Genomic DNA, 23,962 nt, shown 5'->3' with positions numbered 1-23,962 from the left:
TTAGAGTCTTGGAAGTTTTCAACTTTCTCGATTGGTCCCTCGGAGTCCTAGCCAAGAAAACTCAAGGACCGGACACGTTTTCTCCGGAGGATTTGAATTGTGTCTTATCCTGTATGGATAAATCGGTGAGAGATGGGGCCAGCGAAATAGCTTCACTGTTTGGAGCAGGGGTCTTGAAGAAAAGATCAGTATTTTGCTCATTTTTAACAAAGTCGGTCTCACATGCTCAGAGATCGTCTTTGCTTTTTGCGCCCCTCTATCTACTCAGCTGTTTCCTAAACACCTGGTTCAAGACATTTCGAAGGCTCTCTCTGCCAAAGCTACGCAGGGACCTGCTAGCACAGTCTGCAAGGGAAACCGCGCCCTACCTTCCAGACTAAGACAAGAAAGCTAAGCCGACCTCTCAGGAACCCTTTCGAGGGGCATCTACCTCTAAATCCTCTGTCGTTCAGAGGTCGGAAACCAAACAGAAGAGGGAGGACTTTTACGAAGTCAATCAAACCTCCCAAGTAAGACTCAAGTCCTTCAGACAACTGTAGGCGCCAGGCTTTTACAGTTTGCAGAAGTCTGGGCCCAGAAAGACGCAGATGCCTGGACCCTGTCAATTTTGAGGAAGGGCTATCTAATCCCGTTCTCTTCGAGGGCCTCCCTTGACGATACCCCGAGGGAGTTGACGGCCAGATACAGGGACCCCCATCATGAATCAAGCCCTCCGACTAGCGGTAGATCAGATGCTGGACAAAGGAGGCGATCGAACTAGTGGCAGATCATCTTTCGGCAGGGCTTTTACAACCGCCTGTTCCTAGTTCCAAAATCAAATCAGGGGGATGGAGACCCGGTGTTGGATGTAAGCGCCCTGAACTTCTTCGTCGAAAAGAAGAAGTTCACGATGGAGACCACTGCCTCGGTGTTAGCAGCACTCCGTCCAGGGGACTGGATGGTGTCCTTGGACTTACAGGACGCTTACTTCCACGTACCAATCATCCTCCTCGAGGAAGTTTCTAAGATTCATGATGGGGGGAAGAATCTTCCAATTCAGGGCCCTGTGTTTTGGCCTCTCCACGGCCCCCCAAGTCTTTACGGCCATCATGAGGAATGTGGCACAATGGCTTTCACCTAGAAGGGGTGAGGATTTCGCTCTATCTCGACGATTGGCTTATAAGGGCCAATTCCAGAGATTCGTTGTCTGAAGGACTTGAAGAAAAACCCTGGATTTGACTTATTCCTTAGGATTCTGGTCAATCTACAGAAGTCAGTTGTTCTGATCCCGCCTCAAGAGTGCGTTTATCTGGGGATCCAGATGAACTCTCTGAGTTTTTCGGGCTTTTCCGTCACAGGAGAGGATAGCCCGGGACTCCGAAAAAGTAACAAAACCTTCTTAGGAAAGAAGTATGCACAGTGAGGGGAGTGGGATGAGTCTGCTGGGGACGCTCTCCTCACTGGAGCAATTTGTTTCCCTAGGAAGGTTGCAAACCTGAGACCGCTCCAATTCTTTCTTCATCGGAATTGGAGTCGTCCTTCTCAGGATTTGAAGTTCTCCCTGTCAATTTCTCTTCAAATCAAGGAGGTAGTTAGCATGGTGGGCGGATCCCGACAAGTTTCTCGCAGGGACTGCCGCTTCAATCCCAGAAACCCCAGCCTGGTGTTGTTCTCCGATCGATCAAGGAAACAGGGTTTGGGGGGCGACTCTGGGAAACCAAGGAGGTGTCAGGAACCTGGGGGGGTGGGGGGGGACCAGTCTTCCTGGCACAATCAACAGGAAAGAACTAATAGCCGTGTGGCCTTGCTCTGAAGGAGTTCGAGTCAGATGTGACAGGAGCATTTGTGCAAATAAACTCGGACAACACCACGGGCTCTGGCATACATCAGGAAACAGGGGGGGACGCATTCCGCTTCTCTCTGTACGAAACAGCAAGAGATCTTCTTCTGTGGACAGAAGAAAGGGGGATAAAACTTTCTCACCAGATTCCGTACAGGGAGAAAGGAATGTAAGGGCAGATCTCCTCAGCAGGAAAGATCAGGTCCTTCCCACAGAGTGGACTCTGCACCAAGATGTTTGCCAGAGCCTTTGGAAGTTGTGGGGCAGGCCTCTCTTAGACCTGTTTGCAACTTCAAAGAACAAAAGACTGGATTCTGTATTGCTCGCCCCATCTCGGATCCAGGAGCAATAGGGATAGACGCTCTCCTACTCGATTGGAAAGGACTCGATGTATACGCGTTTCCCCCTTCAAGATTCTGGGGTTCTGGGGTTGACTTTAAAAAAGTTCGCAGAGTCAGATTCCGCGAGGATGACTTTGATAGCTCCCTTTTTTTTGGCCAGCACAAGATTGGTTCACAGAGGTGCTGGAATGCTAGTGGATTTTCCAAGATCGCTTCCTCTAAGGATGCGATCTACTCAGACAGCCCCACTTCGACAGGTACCACAAAAACCTCCCCGCTCTCAGTCTGACTGGCTTCAGACTGTCCAGAAAAAAACTGGTCAGAGCGAAAGGCTTTTCGTCAGCAGCTGCTAAGGCAATCGCTAGAGCGAGGAGGTCTTCCACCTTACGAGTGTACCAATCGAAGTGGGATGTCTTCAGAAGATGGTGCAAGAGGAATAACGTTTTCCTCTTCCAGTTACCTCTGTGAATCAAATTGCAGAACTTCTTTTATTCTTAAGACAAGAATGTGGGCTTAGTCGTTTCGACGATTAAAGGCTATCGTAGTAGTTGGCGAATGTCTTCAGGCACAGGGGTGCCTCAACTTATCGGAAGATAAGGACCTACAGGACCTTATTAGGTCGTTTAATACAACGAAAATGCAGTATCCTAAGACACCTAGCTGGAATTTGGATGTAGTCCTTCAATTCCTTGGGGTCCTCTAGGTTTGAAACAACCCCCTAATTCAGCCTCATTCAGAGACCTTACCAGGAAGACTCTGTTTTTGATGGCTCTAGCTTCCGCCAGAAGAGTGAGGTGAGCTTCAGGCGATTGATGGTAATGTGGGTTTTAAGGTTTGGAGGACTCTCTCATTTGCTCTTTCCTTCCTGTTTTTCTTGCAAAGAATGAGAACCCATCAAGTCCATGGCCCAAGAACTTCGAGATTCGTGGGTTATCTTCTTTGGTAGGAGAAGACCCCGAGAGAACTCTTTGCCCAGTGAGAATGGTGAAATACTACCTTAGAAGAAAAGAGCAACTGAAGCCAACCGAGAGGTCCTGTGGTGTTCAGTAAAAGAGCCTACTCGTCCATTGTCGAAGAACGCATTGTCCTTCTTCTTGAGAAGCCTCATCAAAGAAGCACACGGATCCTGCAGAGAAGAACATCTTAGGCTTCTTAAAGTGAAAGCACACGAAGTAAGAGCCATAGCAACTTCTCTGGCTTTCAACAAGAATATGTCCGTGCGAAATCTGATGGAGACAACATTCTGGAGATGTCAGTCAGTGTTCGCGAACCACTACTTACGTGATGTGAGAATCACTTACGAAAAATTGCTTCGCCTTGGGCCCGTACGTATCTCGCGGATTCAGTGCTGGGGCAGGGAGCTGGAACTCATCCTGTTTAGTAGTATAAATTTTTCCCCTTGTATTTGTTGTTGTTGGTTGCCTAAAGAGGATGCATGAAGGCATCTCTTTAGGTCGTAATACTAATCTTTAGTAGTTTGGTTAGGTGGTCTGATGAGTGTGGCTCCTTGCAGTAGTAGTGGTTAGGACCTGTTAAGATAGGAACGAACTCCCTTTAACAGGATCCGACTTGGATTCTACCACACAAAGGGATCACATATCCCAGTGGTAGATCCGAGAGTCTTTCAGCATCAGGGTCACGTCCTAGCTGTAGCTCTCCAGGCAACGCAGACTCAGAGAAAATAATCAATGAAGTCTTCTGCCTGAACAGGTAAGAACCAAGGTTATTTATATCCTACAACATCAGTTTGTTTCTTATCTCTCCTTATTACTTTAGCTGTCTCTACCCTCCCAAATCCACCAAGGGTGCCAATCAGCTAAGTATATATCTGGCAGGGAAGTTCATGTACAAAAATGATATTGTTAAACTACAATAAAGTTTTGTACATACTTACCTGGCAGATATATACGTCTAATGGCCCACCCAGCCTCCCCTCAGGAGACAGGTGGAAGAGAAAAAATCTGGCTGGAGAGATAGATTGGTTCATACGCCCGCCACCCAGCGGCGGGTAAGGTAGACCACCTGACCTACCTGTCGCGTGTGCCGCGAGATTTGAAATTCTGTCGGAACGTCGGAGACTATAGCTAAGTATATATCTGCCAGGTAAGTATGTACAAAACTTTATTGTAGTTAACAATATCATATTACCCCTCGCGGTAAGTTAGTGGTCACCAATAGTCTGTTGGGGAGAAAACGTAATCTCCAGGTCAGAAGGGTCAATCCTTTGTTTCCTTCTATGGGATATTCTGAGGTTAAAACCTTTGTTTCCTTCTATTACCACTTTAATCACTCTGATGAGTGCTCCTTCTACTAATCTCCTATGACTGATTTTATTGCTTTTGTATAAAGGCATAATGTTTTTAAAATCCATCCTATGGTCCTTTTCCCAACAATGCTTAACTGTCTTCTCCTTCCAATTAATTTTTTGTACATACTTTGTTTTTTATGGTATAATCAAAGGTATACACAATTTATATTTTACTTTCTTTCATTTTTGATATATTTACTTTCTTTCATTTTTGAAGTGATTTGTTTCATTTTAGGCATAAACGGGAGGGCAACTATTTTCTTTTTCCTTATTCCATGTACTCTACATTTGCTCTGTAAAAAATCTTCCTAGCTTTGTTGAGTGCCCTTTTTCTGAACCATTCTGGGTATACTAATGCATCAAAGTTTTTATCAATGTAATTTATTTCTTGATCTATCTTACAAGGGTCACGTGTTCTCATTGCTCTTAAGAAATAAACCTGCTAGAACACCTATTTTTATATCATAACTGTGAAAAGAGAAGAAATGAATATATGAGTTTGTGTGTGTGTGTGGGCTTTCTATATGTGCTGAATTCATATCCTGTTTCTTTTCTTTCTATCAGTATGTCTAAAAAGGGCAGTTTATTATTGTTACTTTTCTCTAAAAGTGAATTGGATTGTTTGTATCAAACTTATTGAGTTCGTCTAGAAAAGTTTCTATTTCATTTTCATCACCTAGCAGAACAGCAAGAATATCATCCACATATCTCCACCAACCTTTGAGTTTTAAATTAGGGACATTATTATTAGGAACTAGATTGGTTTGGAAATATTCCATATAGATGTTAGCGAGTATAGGTGATAATGAGGACCCCATAGCTACTCCATATTTCTGTTTGTAAACTTGTCCCTCAAACGTGCCAGTGATACTTATTTCACGTTTGAGGGACAAGAGTACATGGAATAAGGAAAACAAGAAAATGGTTGCCCTTCCTTTTATGCCTAAAATGAAACAAAACACTTCAAAAATTAAAGAAAGTAAATATAGATTTGTGTACATATACATTTGATAATAGTACTGTAAAAAACAAAGCACGTAAAAATAAATTGAAGGAGAAGACAATAACACAGATGATGTAGGGGGTATACATAATCAAGTGCAGCAATTGTGGAGACAAATATGTGGGGGAATAAGGGCTTGAATCAAAGAACATAGAAGGGCAGTACAGCTTAACTCTCAGGGGAGTGCTATAGCTAGGCATTGTTGGGAAAATGACCATAGGATGGATTTTAAAAACAGTAGGCTTGTATACAAAAGCAATAAAAAAAGTCATAGGAGGGAAGTAGAAGGAGCTTTCATCAGAGAGATTTAAGTAATAGAAGGAAACAAAGGTTTTACCTCAGAATATCCCATAAGCCAAGCTTTGATACTAAAAGAAGCTAAGATTGATCCTTCTGACCTGGAGATTAGGTTTTTTGCCCAACAGACTATTGGTGACCACTAACTTGCTGCAAGGGGTAATCCCATGACCATCAGCTCAGGTACAGAGATGGACTGGGACTAAATTTCGGCCAAGGACTTTTGACGTTGACCGGCCCACTTGAAGATGGAGCTTAATAGACGTGGGGAGGTATATCTTGAAATGAAAGTATTATATATTTGATGGGAAACAGGCTACACCACACACACACACACACACACACACACACACACACACACACACACATGATAGTGATGAGTCGGATAACGACCCTGGGAAAAATAAAACACATGCAGGGGTAACGAAAGGAATTACTTTTTATTTAGATTATCAAATTTTCTTTGAATAGTTCACTCTTGGATGCAACTTTGTCAATTATTAAATCATTATTGGGAGACATTAATATATTATTAATATATGAGCATTAGCATAAAACTCCTGGAGGTGTTCCTGTGAGTGATTCTTAGACGATTTTTTTTTATGAATTTCAAGGTAGAAAAAACTTCTCTCACGGAAACTTGATTATAAATGACAAGGTCAGGAGATACTTGTAAGCTAGACCAATTATATGATAGGCATCAGTTTAAAAAGTTGTACCTTACTGAGGATCTGGTAACAGCAGACTGGACAATTCTTACAAGATGAACATTTCGTTGCAATTGTCTCATGACTGTCTTCATTTAAATAAGACTCGTGTTCATCCTCGTCGTTCATATCTTTAACGGTGTAGACTTCCAAGGGTGCATTTTTCAATTTTTCCCAGTGTGTAGCTAGACTCCTGAATTCCAACTTCAAGTTTTCACCTGTTGCCCAGATGTCGAACTCAAGCAGTGGCTTACTGAGTTCTTTAAATCAAGACTCATACTCTTCAATATTGCTGCTCTTCTTCAGCTGATCTAAATTTCTTGGGTCTAGAATCGATAAATCGTTGTAAAGAGTCCCATGAGAAAGAAATTGATCTCTGATGCTTAGTGTGACTTTGTCCAATATTGGATTTTATACCTCAACTTCATAAGCCCTCCTCTGCGTCATTCAGCCTTTCATCATAAGCCTTCTCGCCAGGCATCGTTTTCTTCTTTCTAACTCTTTTCAGCGGCAATTCTGTCTGCACCTCCAACTCCAAATCTGCATTCTCTTCATCTTCTAGCTGTTCATTAGCTCAACAAACGAAATGATCTGCAGCCACCATAATACCTCCAAAATCTCTGTTTATTTTTATCAGACTCTCGTTTAGTAGTAGCAACCATCCTGTACGCAGAGAGAATATCCATTCTGTTTGTTTGCAAATATTTCAAAAGGGGAGTAGTCTGCTCAAATATACGAAGAAATATTTGAGCAGTCAGTATGGTTTCATATTTGAGTAGTGATTCAATGTATACTTTGGCTTTACTGCGATCATCTGATTTCATATTTTCATGTTCTTGTATGGTAGCCAAAGTTAGCAGAACATCTGTGTATATAGGGCATTATCAGGCTTGCCAAAGTTTCCAAATATTTTTCTTAAAGCATTATCTTTAGCCCACCAGGGAGTTTCTCTGATAGGAGAGAGGTGTTGATGGCGAGAACTTTTGTTTTCATTCACCCAAATAATCATTCGCTTATAAGATTCTCTGATAAAGACTGCAATATCATTCAATAAGTTGAAAAGCGAGGCACTTGCTATTACTTGTTTCTGCCAGTACTAAATTCAAAACATGTGCATAATGCATAACACCATACATGAACTTGATTGGGTGAATGGGAAGAAAGTAAAGCAGAGAATCCCCTATAATGCCCCTGCATGTTGTAAACTCCATCTGTGGCATTACCAATGCAATTGCTTACATCCAGTTCAAGTTTTTCTATGACATTCATCAAAATTTGAACAAAATGCTCTCCTGTAGCTGCTTCACAATTCACAACTGCAACAAGTTTTTCATGAATAACATCTGTGACATACCTAAGAACAACAGCACACTTGCCTTGCGAGGTAATATCCTCTGTTATATCAATCTGCACAGAGAACATTCTAGCTTTACGAACTTCATTAGCAATGGATTCCTGAATAATCTGCTGAATTGTACTTAAAATATTATTAACAGTGGCCCTAGACAAAAAGCTGACAAAAGAACCTCTGCCCTTTGACTTGGTCTGCTGCATTCTTTTGCTCTTTTCCAAACATTCAGTTAAGTGGTCTTTCATGCATATACGTATCATATTTTCCCAGGAGAATTATCAGTTCTAAAAAGTTACCATGGTCAGTGCTTGGATCATCCAATGTATAACAGGCTTCTGACTGTGTATCCCTATAACTATGCCCCTTCTTCCCAATGATTTCAAGTACATCAATTATACTTTGCAATACCATGCACCTCTTTCTAACTTGTTCCCTATGTAGCGATATTTGTTTGCCACCTAACAAATGCCTTATATCTGACTCAGAAGCTCCAAGAAAGTATGCCTCTGCACAGTGCTTGTGTAAAGAGCTTTGTTTCTGGTGTGTCTTTAAAATTTTCCTAAAGTGAAACAATGCATTGTCATGAAACATGTGTGAGACACTAGTTACGTTTTTGTTGGAATGATAATTCTCTACAAAATTTTTTTACATCAATCTACATCAAAACATGTCCTTAATCACTGAAGTAGGCACATTATGTATGCCTGTTTGCTTTTTGAATTTTTCAAACTAGCTTCTGCTGGACCTAAACTCACTAACAGCAGCTCTTGTTGTAGACATTTTCTTACTGAGATTGCATGGAACATCCTTGCCTTTTCAGAAATGATCTCAAACACTTTGCTAAGAGTTCATTCTTAAAATCTATAGTGTTTCTCGGCTTTTTTTTTTTTTTTTTTTTTTTTTTTTTTTTTTTTTTTTTTTTTTTTTTTTTTTTTACAGAAGGACTGGTACTTGAACTTTCTTTGGCCCCATGATGGCTTATTTACCAGTTGCATTCGAATTTAAAAAAGCACAAAAATCAACTAACAAAAGCAGAATGGGTCATGAGAATACATGGGATGCTTTGTTTGGGCGCTCGGTACGGTGCCTAGTCAGGAGTTGGGCCATGGAAGGAGCATTTCCAGGTGTACGAAATCCAAGAATATGTACAAAACCCGAGTCAAAATTTCGTTGGGGAAAGCCTATGAAAACCGAATCATACAAAAACCAGGGCATCCGAAATCCAAGGTTTGATTGTTAGTACTTGGTATTTAATCACTACAAAATTATGAAAATCTGTCTTTACAAGATTGATAATTTTAAAAATGAAGGGACAAGAGGCTGGGACTCCTTGGTGAGCAATTTTGGTCCTGGTAAAGGGTGTCGACTATAGCTTTTAATGTTAAAGACACTGGGTAAGAAGACCATTTCTGTTAGTGGGCTTTCACATGTACAATTTCAGTCATAGTTTTTCTCTCATTAATTTGATATTTACTATAGGGAGAGAAAATGCGCACTGATGCATCTTCACCAAGGATCATAAGTATCATCAGGGATCAGTATTGGAGCCCCTGTCATGTTTTGATTCGAAGTTTTGTATTCAGAACTAACCAATAGTAGTTTCCAGTCATAATTCCAACACTGACCTTGTTTTGGCAACATTTGCATTCCCTCTCACTTTTGGTTTGCAGGATACAGTACTTTTACATTTTGGAGTGTACTGGACTCACTTAAATTACTTTTTGGAATCATGCATCATGTCACTCTTACATTGCTGTTCTGTGGCGGCAACATTTACGGATGTTATTCATAATTTCCTTACGGAATTGATCAAATGCCTCAAATTGTGTATCCCTTCTGGGAGCTTGTGTCACCTGACTGAGCATCTACAGCTGAGCTGCAACTGCCTGTTCCTCAGGGACAAAGGTCCTGGGTGAAGTGCCAAAAGCTTCTGAAACTGTTGTCATTTCCATTGGGGTCAGGTGGATCCTTGTATCCCTTTTGGGGGAAGGATCCTAATTTCCTTTTGGAATTGATCAGATGCAGGGAGCTGTGTATCCATTGGGGGAAGCTTGCACATCTTGATTGAGCTTCAACAACTGAACTGCCCTTAACCACTCTTCACCTGATATACGCACACGTTGCCAGATCTCACAAGATTCCTTGCTTTCATCTGCGATTTAACCAGATCCAACTAGGCACTAGAAATTATCTTATTGTTAAGATCGAAGGTTTTTAGCTATGAAAAATACAAATTGTCTCAGGAAATTGGTCATTGCGTGTTACCAAGGGGCAGAAGTCTTGGGTAAGTTACAATGGCCTCCTGAAAATATAGTAATTTCAGTCAGTCAGATGGATCCTAGCATCCCTTTTGGGGGAAAAATCCTCTTCAGCATAGATAGCTGCAAAAGGGGATAGAATTCCTTCTAGAAGTAACCCAGTTACTAAAGAAGCAGATATCCCTGGCAAGTTACAGTACCCCTACAAATATAGTAATATCAGTGGGGGTCATATGTATCCTAGCATCCTTTTTTGGGGAAAAGATCCTCTTCCTCATCAATAGCTGTAAATGGGGATAGAATTCCTTCTATAAGGCTTCTCCCATGGCCACCTGAAATTGGTGTCCCTGATCCATCTGGATTAGCAGTGTCATTTCAGTGGCAATGCCCCTTCATATTCCATAGTAAGAATGTCTCCCCTGTGTAAAAATCCTTCTATTTCCTCCACAGGTTTAACCTGGGAGGTAGTGGGGACTGATTTTACTGGGTTTTTGCCAAAACATAAAATACCTGGGAGGTACTGAGGACTGATGTTACTGGGTTTTGACCCAAACATAAATCTTGGTCTGAGAAAAAAAGGGTTATATATCTGCTGCCAGAGTTTTGCTGGAAAGATATAACTTCCCCATTCCTTAGTTTTACTGAACCATAGGAATCACTGGGATAGCTTAAAATGAGCAGTTTCATCATTAAAATTTGTATGCAGTTGGAATGAGCCATACCCACTGGCACAAAATGACCCGAGCAATTTGGTATATGGAACACTTGAATTAAGGGGTCCTGCATTGTTGCAGCCTTGTAGTGATATAAAGCAAGTTGTTATTAGAAGCCAGTCATTATTAAATTATTGATGAGGGACACTTCTATAGTTCCTCGTACAGTTTTGATATTTGTAAGAGATGCTATTAGGAATCTATGTTAACTTAAGCCCTTTGAGGTTTAAGTTAGTTTTGACAGCCATATATGACTGTACAGTAATTGTCTTTTTGCACCAGCTATGTCAAATTTAAATTGAATTGTCATACCATTTAGAATAATATCATATGTACTAATTTGTATAGTTAGCCCAAGCCACTGTTTTTAAATGGCTTTAGGATATTTAATTATGCCTAGGATACTGTTTATATCCTGTCTTAGGCTATTTGGGCTAAACTACCACTTAGTACACCAACAGTTTCCAAAATTTTTCTCTCTTAGCCTAGTACAGGGTATTGCCTAATCCAGATTGTTCTAGATCAAATATAAAAGCTATATAAAAACAGAAAGTTACATGTAAATTCATAGTTAGGCTGACAATTTTGTCTAACTCAGATTGTTTATATCTAGCCCTAGGCTATTTGGTCTACAATATAAAACAGTGACTTTCTAATATGAGACTCACAGATGTGAAATTTTATACCTAGGCTGTCACCGAGAATAGGTTATTGTCTAATCCTGATTAATTTACCTTTAGAGATATGGAATTAACCAGGTGTAATTTGTAGCCTTCAAGGTGCTACTACCTCATAGTCATTTGGTCTCTCGAACTGTTTTTGGGCGATATAAAACAGTAAACTACTAATGTGAAACTTTATAGTTAGGCCGTCACCTAGTGTAGTTTATTGTCTAGTCATAATTAACTGTTTTTGGTCAACTAAAGCCAGGCTAGCCTATCACCTAGCCTAGGTTATTGTTCAAATCAATGTAGACTATTTAATTCCCTTTTAAGGGTATGCACATGGTAGCCTACAGTATTAAGACAATGTACAGTTTATTTATAAAAAGAGAAAATATCTGTAGCCTTTTATCTAATCCTAAGGTCTCTGGTGTAAACTTAGTCTGCCTAGGTGTGTAGCCTAACAGGATATGTCCCCTAATCTTACCTTTATTCAGGTTACTGCCTAATCCTTGTTATTTTCTGTTCACCCTTAAAAAGGATACTTAATCCTAGTTTATATGCTACAGACAACATCTACCACAGTCTAGCTAGCATATTCTCACTGAATTGACGTAGATTGTACGCTACTGCCTGATATTCTATTGCCATTCTTCAAAACAACATTTGCTTCTACGAATAGCTAATGATCGGAAATTGTAAGCAGTTCCAATGTGTACTGGCAAAAAAGCTGGTTTACGACTTTTCACGCACTTTGAAATCATTGTTCTATGGTCTAAACTAAAATGATTTAAATGGAACTTTAAATTACATAATCACCTTTCAAGTTGGAAGTCTCCATGGTAATGAAATCAATAAGCGATGAACGAAACTCCCAGAGATACCGATCCTAAATCACGAGCGCCGACACATACGTACTGGCAAAAAAAATGGTTTACAGCTTTTCTCTCACACTAAAATCATTGTTCCATATTATAAACTATTAAAACTAATAAATTTTTTAACTGAAACTTAAAATTGTACTCTTGGCTTTCAACTTATATGTTTCCATGACCCTCGGTAATGAAATAAATAGGTAAGTGAAGAACGAAATTCCTTGAACTTTCCTAACGATCATAAATCCTAAGAAGCACCAGCGTGCGCGGGCGAAATAAGCCGATTACGGCTTTTCACCACAATAAATCATTCCTCTACAGTCTTGATAAAAATTATTTTAATTGGAACTTGAAACTATGCACTTAGCTGAATCAATAAGCAAAGAACAGACATCTCTGAGATCTGGTTTCTTGCATGACCAGAGAAAGGAATGGCATCTTGGTCGGATTTTGGTATGTAAACAATATGATGGTGCGTATACTCATAACCACCACTTGCTGTTTTGATGTACATGCAGTCCCCGGCTTACGACGTTCCGAGGTTACGACAATTTTCCATTATATTCATCAAAGTTATTTCCAGTGTTACGACACATGTTCCAGGTTTATGCCGCTTATGACACCGATCTGTTGGAAGAAATATGACTCCAAAAATGCAAAATAATCAATATTTGATTTTTTTTATAATGCAATGAAAATGCAGTTCACATAGTCTTTAATACACCCAAAGCATTTTTGGCTTACGGTGTGTCTCAAGAAGGGAACCCCCGCCATCTGCTTGTAATAGGAAAACTGGGTATTAGCATTCGCTAAGGATAATAGAAAGTGCCCTCTTATCCTGAGTTCATTTATACTCTATCATGTGTTAGGATGTTTATCATTACGACACAATACACGGCCATAAGACCAGTTAAGAGAATTCTTTGACATTAGTCTGGTCACCATGGAGCTCTGGATAGACCATGGAATGGGTACTCCTAGAGGATAAGACAGCGACTACTCTATCAAAAATATAAATTTTTTTAATAAAATTTATTCTTTAATGTATCCCCTCTGATCTCCCCATCTTGGGGATGGAGAAAAACTGAAAGGAAAACAGTAGACACTGGAACCAGTGCTTCACCCAAAAGGGATGGGTCAGAAATGGTTCAAACTACAGGCAGTCCCTGGTTATCGGTGGTCTGGTTTTACGGAGCTTGTCTAGCACCATAAAATCAGCGATTTATGGCACCATAAAGGGCTGAGTTCCAGGTTATCAGCACCTTATGGCACTGATAACTGGTTAAAATGCCATTATGGGACCATTTACCAAGTTTTGGTTAATGGAGGTTTTCGTTCATCGGCACACCCCCAGTAATGGAACCCCTGCCGATAACCGGGAACTACCTGTAAATGAACCTATTAATTTTTTAGCCTTCACACACTATCATCCTCCCTCTGATGTTGAGAATACAGCTATCATAATAGAGAGGTTAGTATTTGAGAAATTATTTTTCTTTTAAAATTTCTATTATTTAACTTGAGGTATTTTTCTTTGGTATTGTACATTTTACATTTCCTGGATCAAGAATTCACATTGTTACATATAGTTTCTCTAACAATTATTTATGTATTCTCTGACAAAATAAAGTTAGCATAGTTTTCAAAGCTCAACATTTCTTTATAGTTATCTGTATATCATAACTGTGACCATATGCTTTTATTCTGTGAATATTTTTAACCCAGCTCATGAAGCAAAAATAGACTGAAAATTGTTATTAAGGAATAGTTTCATCCTCAGGCCTCTGTGAATGCATTCTTTGAATCTCAGGAGCCTCCTAGTCCAAAGAGAGAAAATAAACTTGAAGATCAAGATGTTCTGGTGACATATGAGTAAGTTTTATTAGTGTTAGTTACTTTATATCAATTTTTTATTAATTTGAAAAGTATACTGTATAGCTATGTGATTGCATAGGATTTTGTTTAAAATTCACTTACTGGCAACTAACATGCTCCATATTTATCTATTATTTCAACGCAGAAACACAATTATTGCATACAATAAGGTTGTAATATGTTCCATAAGAGTGAAATCTATCTTATATTTCAAAGTTGTAAGAAAATTTCATGTGTAGCCAAATTTTAGGAAAAAACACGAAGCATTTTTAAAACTTTCATTCACTCATCACTGATGCATTAGACCAAAACGAAGTCATCATCAAATCTCAGTTTAATTGCTAGATAAAAAAAACTAAAAAATTTATCATAACATTACTATTGCTTCCAAAGTAACCATAAAATTTGAAATGGTCCTATTTGATTGTTTTTATGCCTCAATGTTGAAAAAGTGTAAATATGTAAATACAAAGGTAGAATGTGCCCACTTATATCAATATGTGAGTGAAGTGGTTGTGCAACAAGAACCACCTGGAGTAACATACGTAGGTCGAGAATGAATAGTGACAATGAAATTACCTTGAAAACATTTATTTTATATTTGTTAGTGGCATACAGTAGTACTTCGTACTTCAAACTTAATCCATCCCAGAAGGCTGTTTGAAGTACTATTTCTTTGAAATATGAAACAAATACCCCCATAAGAAATAAAGGGAATCAGGATAGTTTGTTCCAGCCAACCCAAAAAGTCCCCCTTTTCAATTTTTTTATATTATTAATATGTTCTAAAGTTAAATTAAGAGTGTAAGGTATTGAAACAGTATGTATATGAAGTAAAATTTTCTAAATTTAATTTTTTCTATGTACGATTTACGAACTGTTGGGTAAAAATGGCACTGACACTGGGGGATGGAAGGAGGAGACGACAAACCCTTTGAGCAAACGGAATTGGTTGCAGTATGCAAAGGTTGATAACAAAATCAATTTTATTCACATATAGGTACAAAGATAATAAAAGGAATTGATAGTGTGTGTGTCTGATTGTGTCTGAAAGAGAGAGAGAGTAATCAGTGTGTTTACACCTGGAACTTGAGTGCATGAAAGTGATTAATTAGGCCACAATACATCAACATACTGTTGGCAAACGGCAGACTTTTAAAACAAACATGATGATTTTACAAACAAATAAGTAGTAAGTCAAGAATGCAAGAAAAGGAAAGGGAGATAAAATCACTTTTCACAAGGAAGCTGTTTAAACAAACAATTGAAGGCACACAGAAGCTGAAAGTGGCGCCAGTTTGTTTATTACAGAGCCGAGTTACTTTTACAGTAGTAAAAAATTACAAAAGCAATTGTCACTAGATTGGTATTTTACCATAACAAAAATAAAAGTGATTTGGACAGATCGAGTGTAAGTGAAAGAAATGGGCAAATAATCATCCCAGATCAGCTGATAAGTCAGTGGGAAGCAGAGTCGTTCCTCTCTCTCTCTCTCTCTCTCTCTCTCTCTCTCTCTCTCTCTCTCTCTCTCTCTACAGCACAAGCACACCGAACACTTGACTTGAGGAAGGTTTTTTTTTTTTTTTTTTCATTGTATAGAATTTGGTTGTTTTCATGTTTTATATTTATGTTAAATTATTTCTGAAATAACATTTTATTTTTTATGTGAATTGGTACTGCTTTTACTTACGTATTATAAGTAAAGATTTTACTGTCTCTTCCCTCCTCAACAATACCACGACGCACGATAACTTAAAATCATTCATTTATTATTCCTCAAAAATATTAACGCTCCCTCCCTCTACCTCAAGTTAGCTGTGTATCACCACAATGACGAATGATTTTGTTAATCATTTATACTAAATTTTATTGTGAAAAGCTGTGTTCTTTCATTTGCTACTTTTACCGACTCACTTGACGCACCAAACACTGGCGAAATTAAGACTTTTTTTTCTGTATTGCATTTGATTGTTTTCATATTTTATCATTACATTAAATTTATTGGGAACTCCCTTATTATGTGGGAACTCCCTTATTATGTGAATTGTTATTGCCTTTACATACACACAGTAATATTTTAACTGTCTTCTTCTCTCCTCAACATCTCAACGCTCTCTCATTCAGTCTCAAGTCAGCTGGCCGTGACGTCACTGCGATTATGTACGATTTTATACATCTTTTATGCTAAATGCTATATTGAAAGCTAAATTTTATATTAACCCTTAAACACCGAAGCGGTATTTTAAAAATTGTCTCCCGTATGCCGGCGGCGTTCGCGAGTGAGCGGCGAAGCGGAAAAAAATGTTTTTTTTTTTTAAATCACAGCACGCTTAGTTTTCTAGATTAAGAGTTCATTTTTGGCTCTTTTTTTGTCATTGTCTGAAATTTAGTATGCAAATATCAGAAATGAAAAAAAATATCATTATCATATATAAATATTGGGATATATGACAGCGCGAAAAAAAATTTCATATATAATTGTATACAAATCGCGCTGTGAGCAAAACGGTTAAAGCTAACGAGTTAATTTTTTTCGTTGTATTGTACACTAAATTGTGATCATTTTGGTATATAACACATTGTAAAATGATCAAGGCAAAAGAGAGAAAATATTATCGCAAAATGATGCATGAATTTGTAATGCTCGGACATAAAAAAAAAGATGTTTTCAAAAATTCACAATAAATCGAAATATTGTGCTAGAGACTTCCCGTTTGTTGCAAAATGAAGGTAATTGGTAATTGATTGAATATTACTAGACTGTCTGTGATGTAGCTTACAATTGCAGTTTTCGACCATTTCGGTCGAGTTAAAGTTGACCAAAGGAAAAATTTTTTCTATTAATCGTTATTTATATGAAAATATTTCAAAACTGATAAAAGCTACAACCATGGGTTGTTTTTTGTTGTATTCTACATGAAATTGCGCACATTTTCATATATAAAACTTTATGTAACGGATAATTTAAAATGGTGCAAACATTACAACAATCTGACAAAAAAATGTATGATTTTTTCAGAAGAGTTACTGCTCGGACGTAAGGAAAAAGTTTATTTCATAAATTCACCATAAATCGAAATATTGTGTTAGAGACTTCCAATTTGTTGCAAAATAAAGGTAAATATTTAAATATTACTAGAATGTAATATTTTTAGCTTACAATTGCGTTTTTTACCATTTCGGTCGAGTCAAAGTTGACCGAAGGTTGAAATTTTGGCACTTATCCTTATTTATATAAAAATATTTCAAAACTGATAAAAGCTACAACCATGGTTGTTTATTGTTGTGTTCTACATGAGATTGCGCACATTTTCATATATAAAACTTTATGTAACGGCTAATTTAAAATGGTGCAAACATTACGACAATCTGACGAAAAAATTTCTGATTTTTTTCTTAAGAGTTACCACACGGACGTAAGGAAAAGTTTTTTTTTTTTTTATAAATTTACCGTAAATGTTGTGCTAGAGACTTCCAATTTGTTGCAAAATAAAGGTAAATGATTGAATATAACTAGAATTTAGGAGTTTTAGTTTACAATTGCGTTTTTTTACCATTTCGGTCGAGTCAAAGTTGACCAAAGGTTGAAATTTTGGCACTCATTGCTATTTACATGAAAATATTTCAAAACTGATAAAAGTTACATCCATGGGTTGTTTTATTGTTGTATTCTACATGAAATTGCGCACATTTCCATATATAAAACTTTATGTAACGGCTAATTTAAAATGGTGCAAACATTACAACAATCGGACGAAAAAATTTATGATTTTTTCGGAAGAGTTACCGCGCGGAAGTAAGGAAAAAGTTTTTTCATAAATTCACAATAAATCAAAATATTGTGCTAGAGACTTCCAATTTGTTGCAAAATAAAGGTAAATGATTGAATATTACTAGAATATAAGAGTTTTAGTTTACAATTGCGTTTTTCAACCATTTTGGTAGAGTCAAAGTTGACCGAAGGTTGAAATTTTGGCACTTATCGTTATTTATATGAAAATATTTCAAACTGATAAAAGCTACAAACATGATTATTTTTTTGTTGTATACTACATGAAATTGCGCACATTTTCATATATAATACTCCATGTAACGGCTAATATAAAATGGTGCAAAAATTACAGTGGACCCCCCGTATTCGCGTTCTCCAGATTCGCGGACTCACACATTCGCGGATTTCTCTGGGGAACATTTCCCTGCATTATTCGCGGAAAATTCGTGCATTCGCGGTATTTTTCTACGATAAATATCCACAAATTCCTGGCTTTTTTATGAATTTCATCATAAAATGCACTTTTTGTGATAAAACTATTAAAAAAACCAAGTATGAAATTTTTGTTTTTAGTGGGTTTTTTCTTGAGTTTTAACTAACAAAATAGGCTGTTTTTAGCATTTTCATAGGGGTTCCAAACATTCGCGGGTTCTAACTATTCACGGGGGGGTGGGGGTCTGGTACGCATCCCCCGCGAATACGGGGGACCACTGTATGTCAAAGTGACGAAATGATTTCTGAGATGTGTCGCTGATGCTTTTTAGTGCGAGGAGAAAGAAATTCGCGCTTGCGCGCCTGGGTAACGATTGTAAATAAAACAATGCCTTGATCTGTGAGCTCCCAGCATCCCCCAAGGCGCGTGATTCAAAAGTTTTGTACATGGAACTTACCCAGCAGATATATACTTAGCTATAGACTCCGTCGTCCCTGACAGAAATTCGAATTTCACGGCACACGCTGCAGGTAGGTCAGGTGATCTACCGCCCCTGCCGCTGGGTGGCAGGAATAGGAACGATTACCGTTCTAGAACCAGATTTTCTCTGTCACGGTAGTGTCAACATACGTTGTTGCTACCTCCTGACTTGATTTTCGTTTTTTCATCGCCATCGACTTTCTGGGCTGTCTTTGCAGGGAAGTACTGGGTCTTTGGTTTGGCATACGCTTTATTAACTTTTAATGAATTTGTGGCTTCAAAATTTCGAAGAATATATTACGTGAAACTACCGAATTTTTCGTAGACACTCATATATTTTGCACTAAGGGAAATATTGATTTTTTTTTTTCACTAATACGTGTATAAGTGTTAAAACTTGATGAAGGAAATATAAGATCTAACTTCCTATTTTAGGAAGTCAGAAAGCATATAACTAGATACGCTCCTTTAGAAGCTTTAGAGCTCTCATACTAACGAGCAGTTAGAGTATTGACAATACTAGTAGTTGTTGCATCCTCATCACTTCTTACTCCACAGAATCTACAAATAAATGGATGGAGCCCAAAAGGCGAGCTCTTAAAAGGTAAGAAGTGAATATAGTGTTCCCAGTGCAGTGGAGGGTGCGTCTGATCGGCTCCGTAGCGCTTCCAGGCCTAGACCTCTTCCAAACTCCCAGACCCAGTGGAGGAGGAAAGTCGACAGCCGCAGGAAGGTTAGGGAGAACCCCCACCAGTCAGGCGTCCCCTCGGACTGCAAGGATAGCCATTGATAAGGCATCCTTAAAAAAGTGCGTCTCTTCATCTTTCATTCGAAAAGACGAAGAATGTATTTTTGGAGTTTCGATGATCTAGCGCGTTCTCTGAAAACTAAGAGAACACTGAGCAAGAGCCAGCCGCTGCCAGGAAGCCGCGTTCCAGCAAGCTAGCGTGAGCTACGTTCCAATAGCCAGCAGCGAGCCGCGTTCCAGCAAACAGACCAAACACGAGCCGCGTTCTAGAAAATTTTTCTTGGCGCAAAGCGCCTTCAAAGAGACGAAGCGCCAGCCTGGTGCAAATTGCGCCAGAAAAACAGACGGCTAGAGGCAGGAGCCTTATAGTAGAGTGGCAATCAGAACGATCCTTCCATTGAACGTTTCCGGGCAAGAGGCTCTTTCTAAAAGGGGTCTAGTAGGCGCTCGGAACTATCAGGGCGCACGGGACCTTCCACGCAAGCGGAACGTTCCAGGAGCGAGTCTCCTTTCTAGCGTGCGGAACATTCCAGGCGCTAGGCGCAAGGAGCCAGGCGCCAGAATATTCCTAATCTTCTTATGAGAGAGAGGTCAGTCGCGAGGCTCCTCTTTGAGTTTTTAACTTGAGCAAACTTTCCCCTGCCAAAGGTGCAAGATGTCGCACAGGCGGCCGTCGCTTTTGCCAGAAGGATTCTGATACTAAGAGAAGCCATTTTTTCATTATTCAGAGGACTCTCTCCTTCCATTCATGCTCTTCCCTCGTTATGAAGAGGCAAGAGCTTTGGGAGTTTTCTTATAAGAATCTCATCGACGTTTGGGTATGATGGCGGATAGGAAATATCTACTTCCTTCCTTAAACCCTACAGATGAACAGGAATTCTGTCTCCTTCCACGATTTATGAGGAAATCACGAAGATTTAAAGAGTTCCTGGATTAACTTCCTTCCTTAAAGAGATATATATTCTCTTTCTATCGTTCTATTAACGAAAAGAACGAAGATAGTAAAAATTTTTCCTTTCTCTATCTGCCTCGGCAGGGAAAGAAGGTAGTAGAGTATCTGCTGTATGAGAATACGATACGGCAAATCATAAGCACATACCGTAGTTACTTCTTTGCTGAGCAACTCAATACCAGTATCCTTCCAGGAATTTCCTAGGAAGGACTATGCTTAAAGGGATTGTTAAGACAACACCTACTTAGCTTCTAGATTTATCGAAGTCTTGTTTCGCTTAAATATGCATTATAAGAACTTCCTGAAGTTCGATAATAATTTTATAAGATTCCTTTATTAAATGGAGTAGCTGGCAACTCTGGAAGAGTAAGGCCAGTCGGCTAACGAGGACTGCTATCGCTTAGACACCAACGCAGTATCATGTAGGTGTCGGTCATGAGTGGTTGGGTTACGTGTCTCTCTCCTGCGGGATGGAATGACTAACCGTAACCGTGTCTCTCCCCTACAATCGTGGTTTTAGCCTCGGATTGAGGGGATAGTTAAGCAAACATAAATAAAATATTGTCTGCCTTTTGCTAAGAAGCTTTCAATAAGAAAGATATTACAACATTTCAATGCTGTTTGCCGTAGGTAACATTTTTAAAGGATTCTAACGCAGCGGAACTCTATATTGTATAATGCTCTCATGCTTACGAAAGCATGGCTTATTTTAGAGTACATGCTTACTGAGAAGATGAATGTAGTAGAGAATTCACTTTAAGGGGGCCCATTCACGCACCGGTACTACCTGCAGGTCTCCGGTTTGGGGCGGAGCTTCAGTGGCCGGACGACCGAAATTATACCCATACATTACGCAGGCGGCCTGAGTGAAATCAGGTTAGTCTACTCTCGGCCAGCAATTGGGAAGGTGTTATCAGAGAGGGAGCTGCAGATTCTAGCTTACGAGAAACGTAAGCAGCCGAGAAGGAGGAAAAGGTTTTGGATGAAGGAATGGCTAGCAAAAAGAGAGAAGTACTATCACACACAAACCTGTTGTAACATTTAATATGGGAGCCTCATGATTTCTTTAACTATCTACGAATGGATGACTCTACATTTCACAAGCTTCTATCTAGACCTTGTGGCACCACATATACATAGGAAAGACACTTGCAGGAGATCTGCTATATCACCAAGCGATAGACTTGCTGCAACTCTCCGGTATTTAGCAACAGGAAGGTCTTAACGAAGACCTGAAATTCAGCATAGCAGTATCACCACAAGCTTTGGGACGCATAATCCAGAAACTTGCGAAGTTATATGGAAGGTATTAAGGAAAGAATATATGAAGGTAAACTGTATGATGTTTATTGTTTATATACATAAAGGTCACATATGAAGCTGAAAACAATCTTACAAAATACTGCGCATAATTATACACCCTATAATTATAGTATATTAATTTTCATCATTATTAGCTTTGTATCCTCACATACATTACGTTACCCAAAGCACCCCCATGAGAAAATAGGATGTGCAGAAGCTTAGTATTATATGCTTCGTATTTTTATTCTTGTTAAATGATGCCAACTTTGTATTAAACATTAATATAATGTTCAACCATAAGAATTGCAATATACTCTTTGCTAGGGCAAAGTAAGAAGTATTAAATGGAATGTTCTAATAACTCAAGACAAAACAACAGCCCTATAATAGTAGCATGCATTGTAATGAATCTCTAAACAATAAATGTTTGGTCGATTATTCTTGGACAATATATATATATATATATATATACAGGCGGTCCCCGGGTTACGACGGTTCCGGCTTACGACGTTCCGAGGTTACGACGCTTTTTCTTAAATATTCAATGGAAAATCCGTCCTGGGGTTCGACTCTTGTTCCGAGGTTTACGACGCTGACGCTTCCGACGCTCCGAGTTAACGACGCTTTTAAAAAACGCATACTATGATAAAAATCCTTTATAGTTTAGCACAGTATATTAATAAAAATAAGTTTCTGGTTAGATTACAACAAAATTTTGAGATTATGATGATTTTCGACACTTTTTATGTTGTATTTTTCTATGTTTTTTAGTGACGCCTCATATGCGGAACTAGTTTCTGAGCGAATGAATACATACTAGTTTACATATAACAGTCCAAAAGCGCAAATAATGAAAAAATCATTGCTTGTTTCCAGTAATAATAACAAAACGAAGTTTCTGGTTAGATTACAACGCAAATTCCAAGTATCCAAAGAGAGACATTATCCAGTAATTTGATCAGAGAGAGAGAGAGAGAGAGAGAGAGAGAGAGAGATAGAGAGAGAGAGAGAGGAGAGAGAGAGAGAGAGAGAGGCGTCTTCCGACGCTCCGAGTTAAGGACAGAGAAGTGTTCGTTTCGTTAAACGGCCTCTGACTCATGCCAGTAATGTTTTGTTGATTACTAATAATATAAGCCTATTTAAAGATACGTTTACTTTAATTAGTCTATATGATACGTAAATAGTAATCAAACTGTTCTTGTAGCCCTCAATATTTGGCAAAATCGAAGTATCCAAAGAGAGACATTATCCAGTACGTATTTGATCAGAGAGAGAGAGAGAGAGAGAGAGAGAGACGAGAGAGAGAGAGAGAGAGAGAGAGAGACGCTTTGGCAACATGGTCTCGGGGGTTTTTATAGCTTCCTTCTGCTTGATGATCGTGGATATTGTAGAAGGATTGTTTCGACCATACTCGTTTGCCAAATCGACGATACGAACGCCACGTTCATGCTTTGCTATAATTTCATGTTTTGCTTCCATCGAAATAATTTTCTTGGGTTTTTTCTTATCACCTGCTTTGTCTTTAGCTTTGAGACCCATGGTTAATAATAAAATAGACAAAATAACACGAAAAATAGGCGCAAATACAACGAACTAAACAACGACGTGTTAACATGCAGCACCAACAAACAAACAGACTGAACGCCATTTATCGGTCGCCTATACAACTAACACTCATCGCAAAATCGTATCTCAAATATTTCGTTGTATATCAAACAAAGCTTGTATTTTCGCAAATTTTCTGTATATCTCAAAACATTCGTATATTAGGGCAATCGTATGTCAAGTTTCCAATGTAATTTGATCAGAGAGAGAGAGAGAGAGAGAGAGAGAGAGAGAGAGAGAGAGAGAGAGAGAGAGAGAGACGCTTTGGCAACAATCAAGGCCTATACTTTTGTCACCAGAGGATTACAATAGTTTTTACCTTCAAGAACCAGCATTCTTTTATGAAAATAACTCCAGGTTGTACATAAAAACTACAGGAAACAACATGTAGTGTAACCAAGGATTACAAGTAAGGTTTTTATAACTTTTTATTAGTTTAAGACATATTTCCAAGCGTC

The 23,962-nt window shown here is 38.7% G+C and overlaps 1 protein-coding gene across 4 annotated transcripts in view; it reads left to right on the top strand.

The window, feature by feature from the left end:
• LOC135222607 (tyrosyl-DNA phosphodiesterase 2-like) overlaps nt 1-23,962 on the top strand; it is a 167,068-nt gene that overhangs the window by 24,975 nt on the left and 118,131 nt on the right. For all 4 annotated transcript variants that reach the window (XR_010316298.1, XR_010316297.1, XM_064260700.1 and 1 more), the window contains exon 3: nt 14,115-14,206. Coding sequence is in view for 2 of the 4 variants with exons in the window: in XM_064260700.1 (XP_064116770.1) it covers nt 14,115-14,206 (92 nt within the window). In the remaining 2 variants the exon portion in view is untranslated. The remainder of the gene's footprint in view (nt 1-14,114; nt 14,207-23,962) is intronic.

Source organism: Macrobrachium nipponense, chromosome 8 (assembly GCF_015104395.2).
Source record: "Macrobrachium nipponense isolate FS-2020 chromosome 8, ASM1510439v2, whole genome shotgun sequence".
Classification (NCBI taxonomy): domain Eukaryota; kingdom Metazoa; phylum Arthropoda; class Malacostraca; order Decapoda; family Palaemonidae; genus Macrobrachium; species Macrobrachium nipponense.
This window is presented reverse-complemented; position numbering and strand designations above follow the sequence as displayed.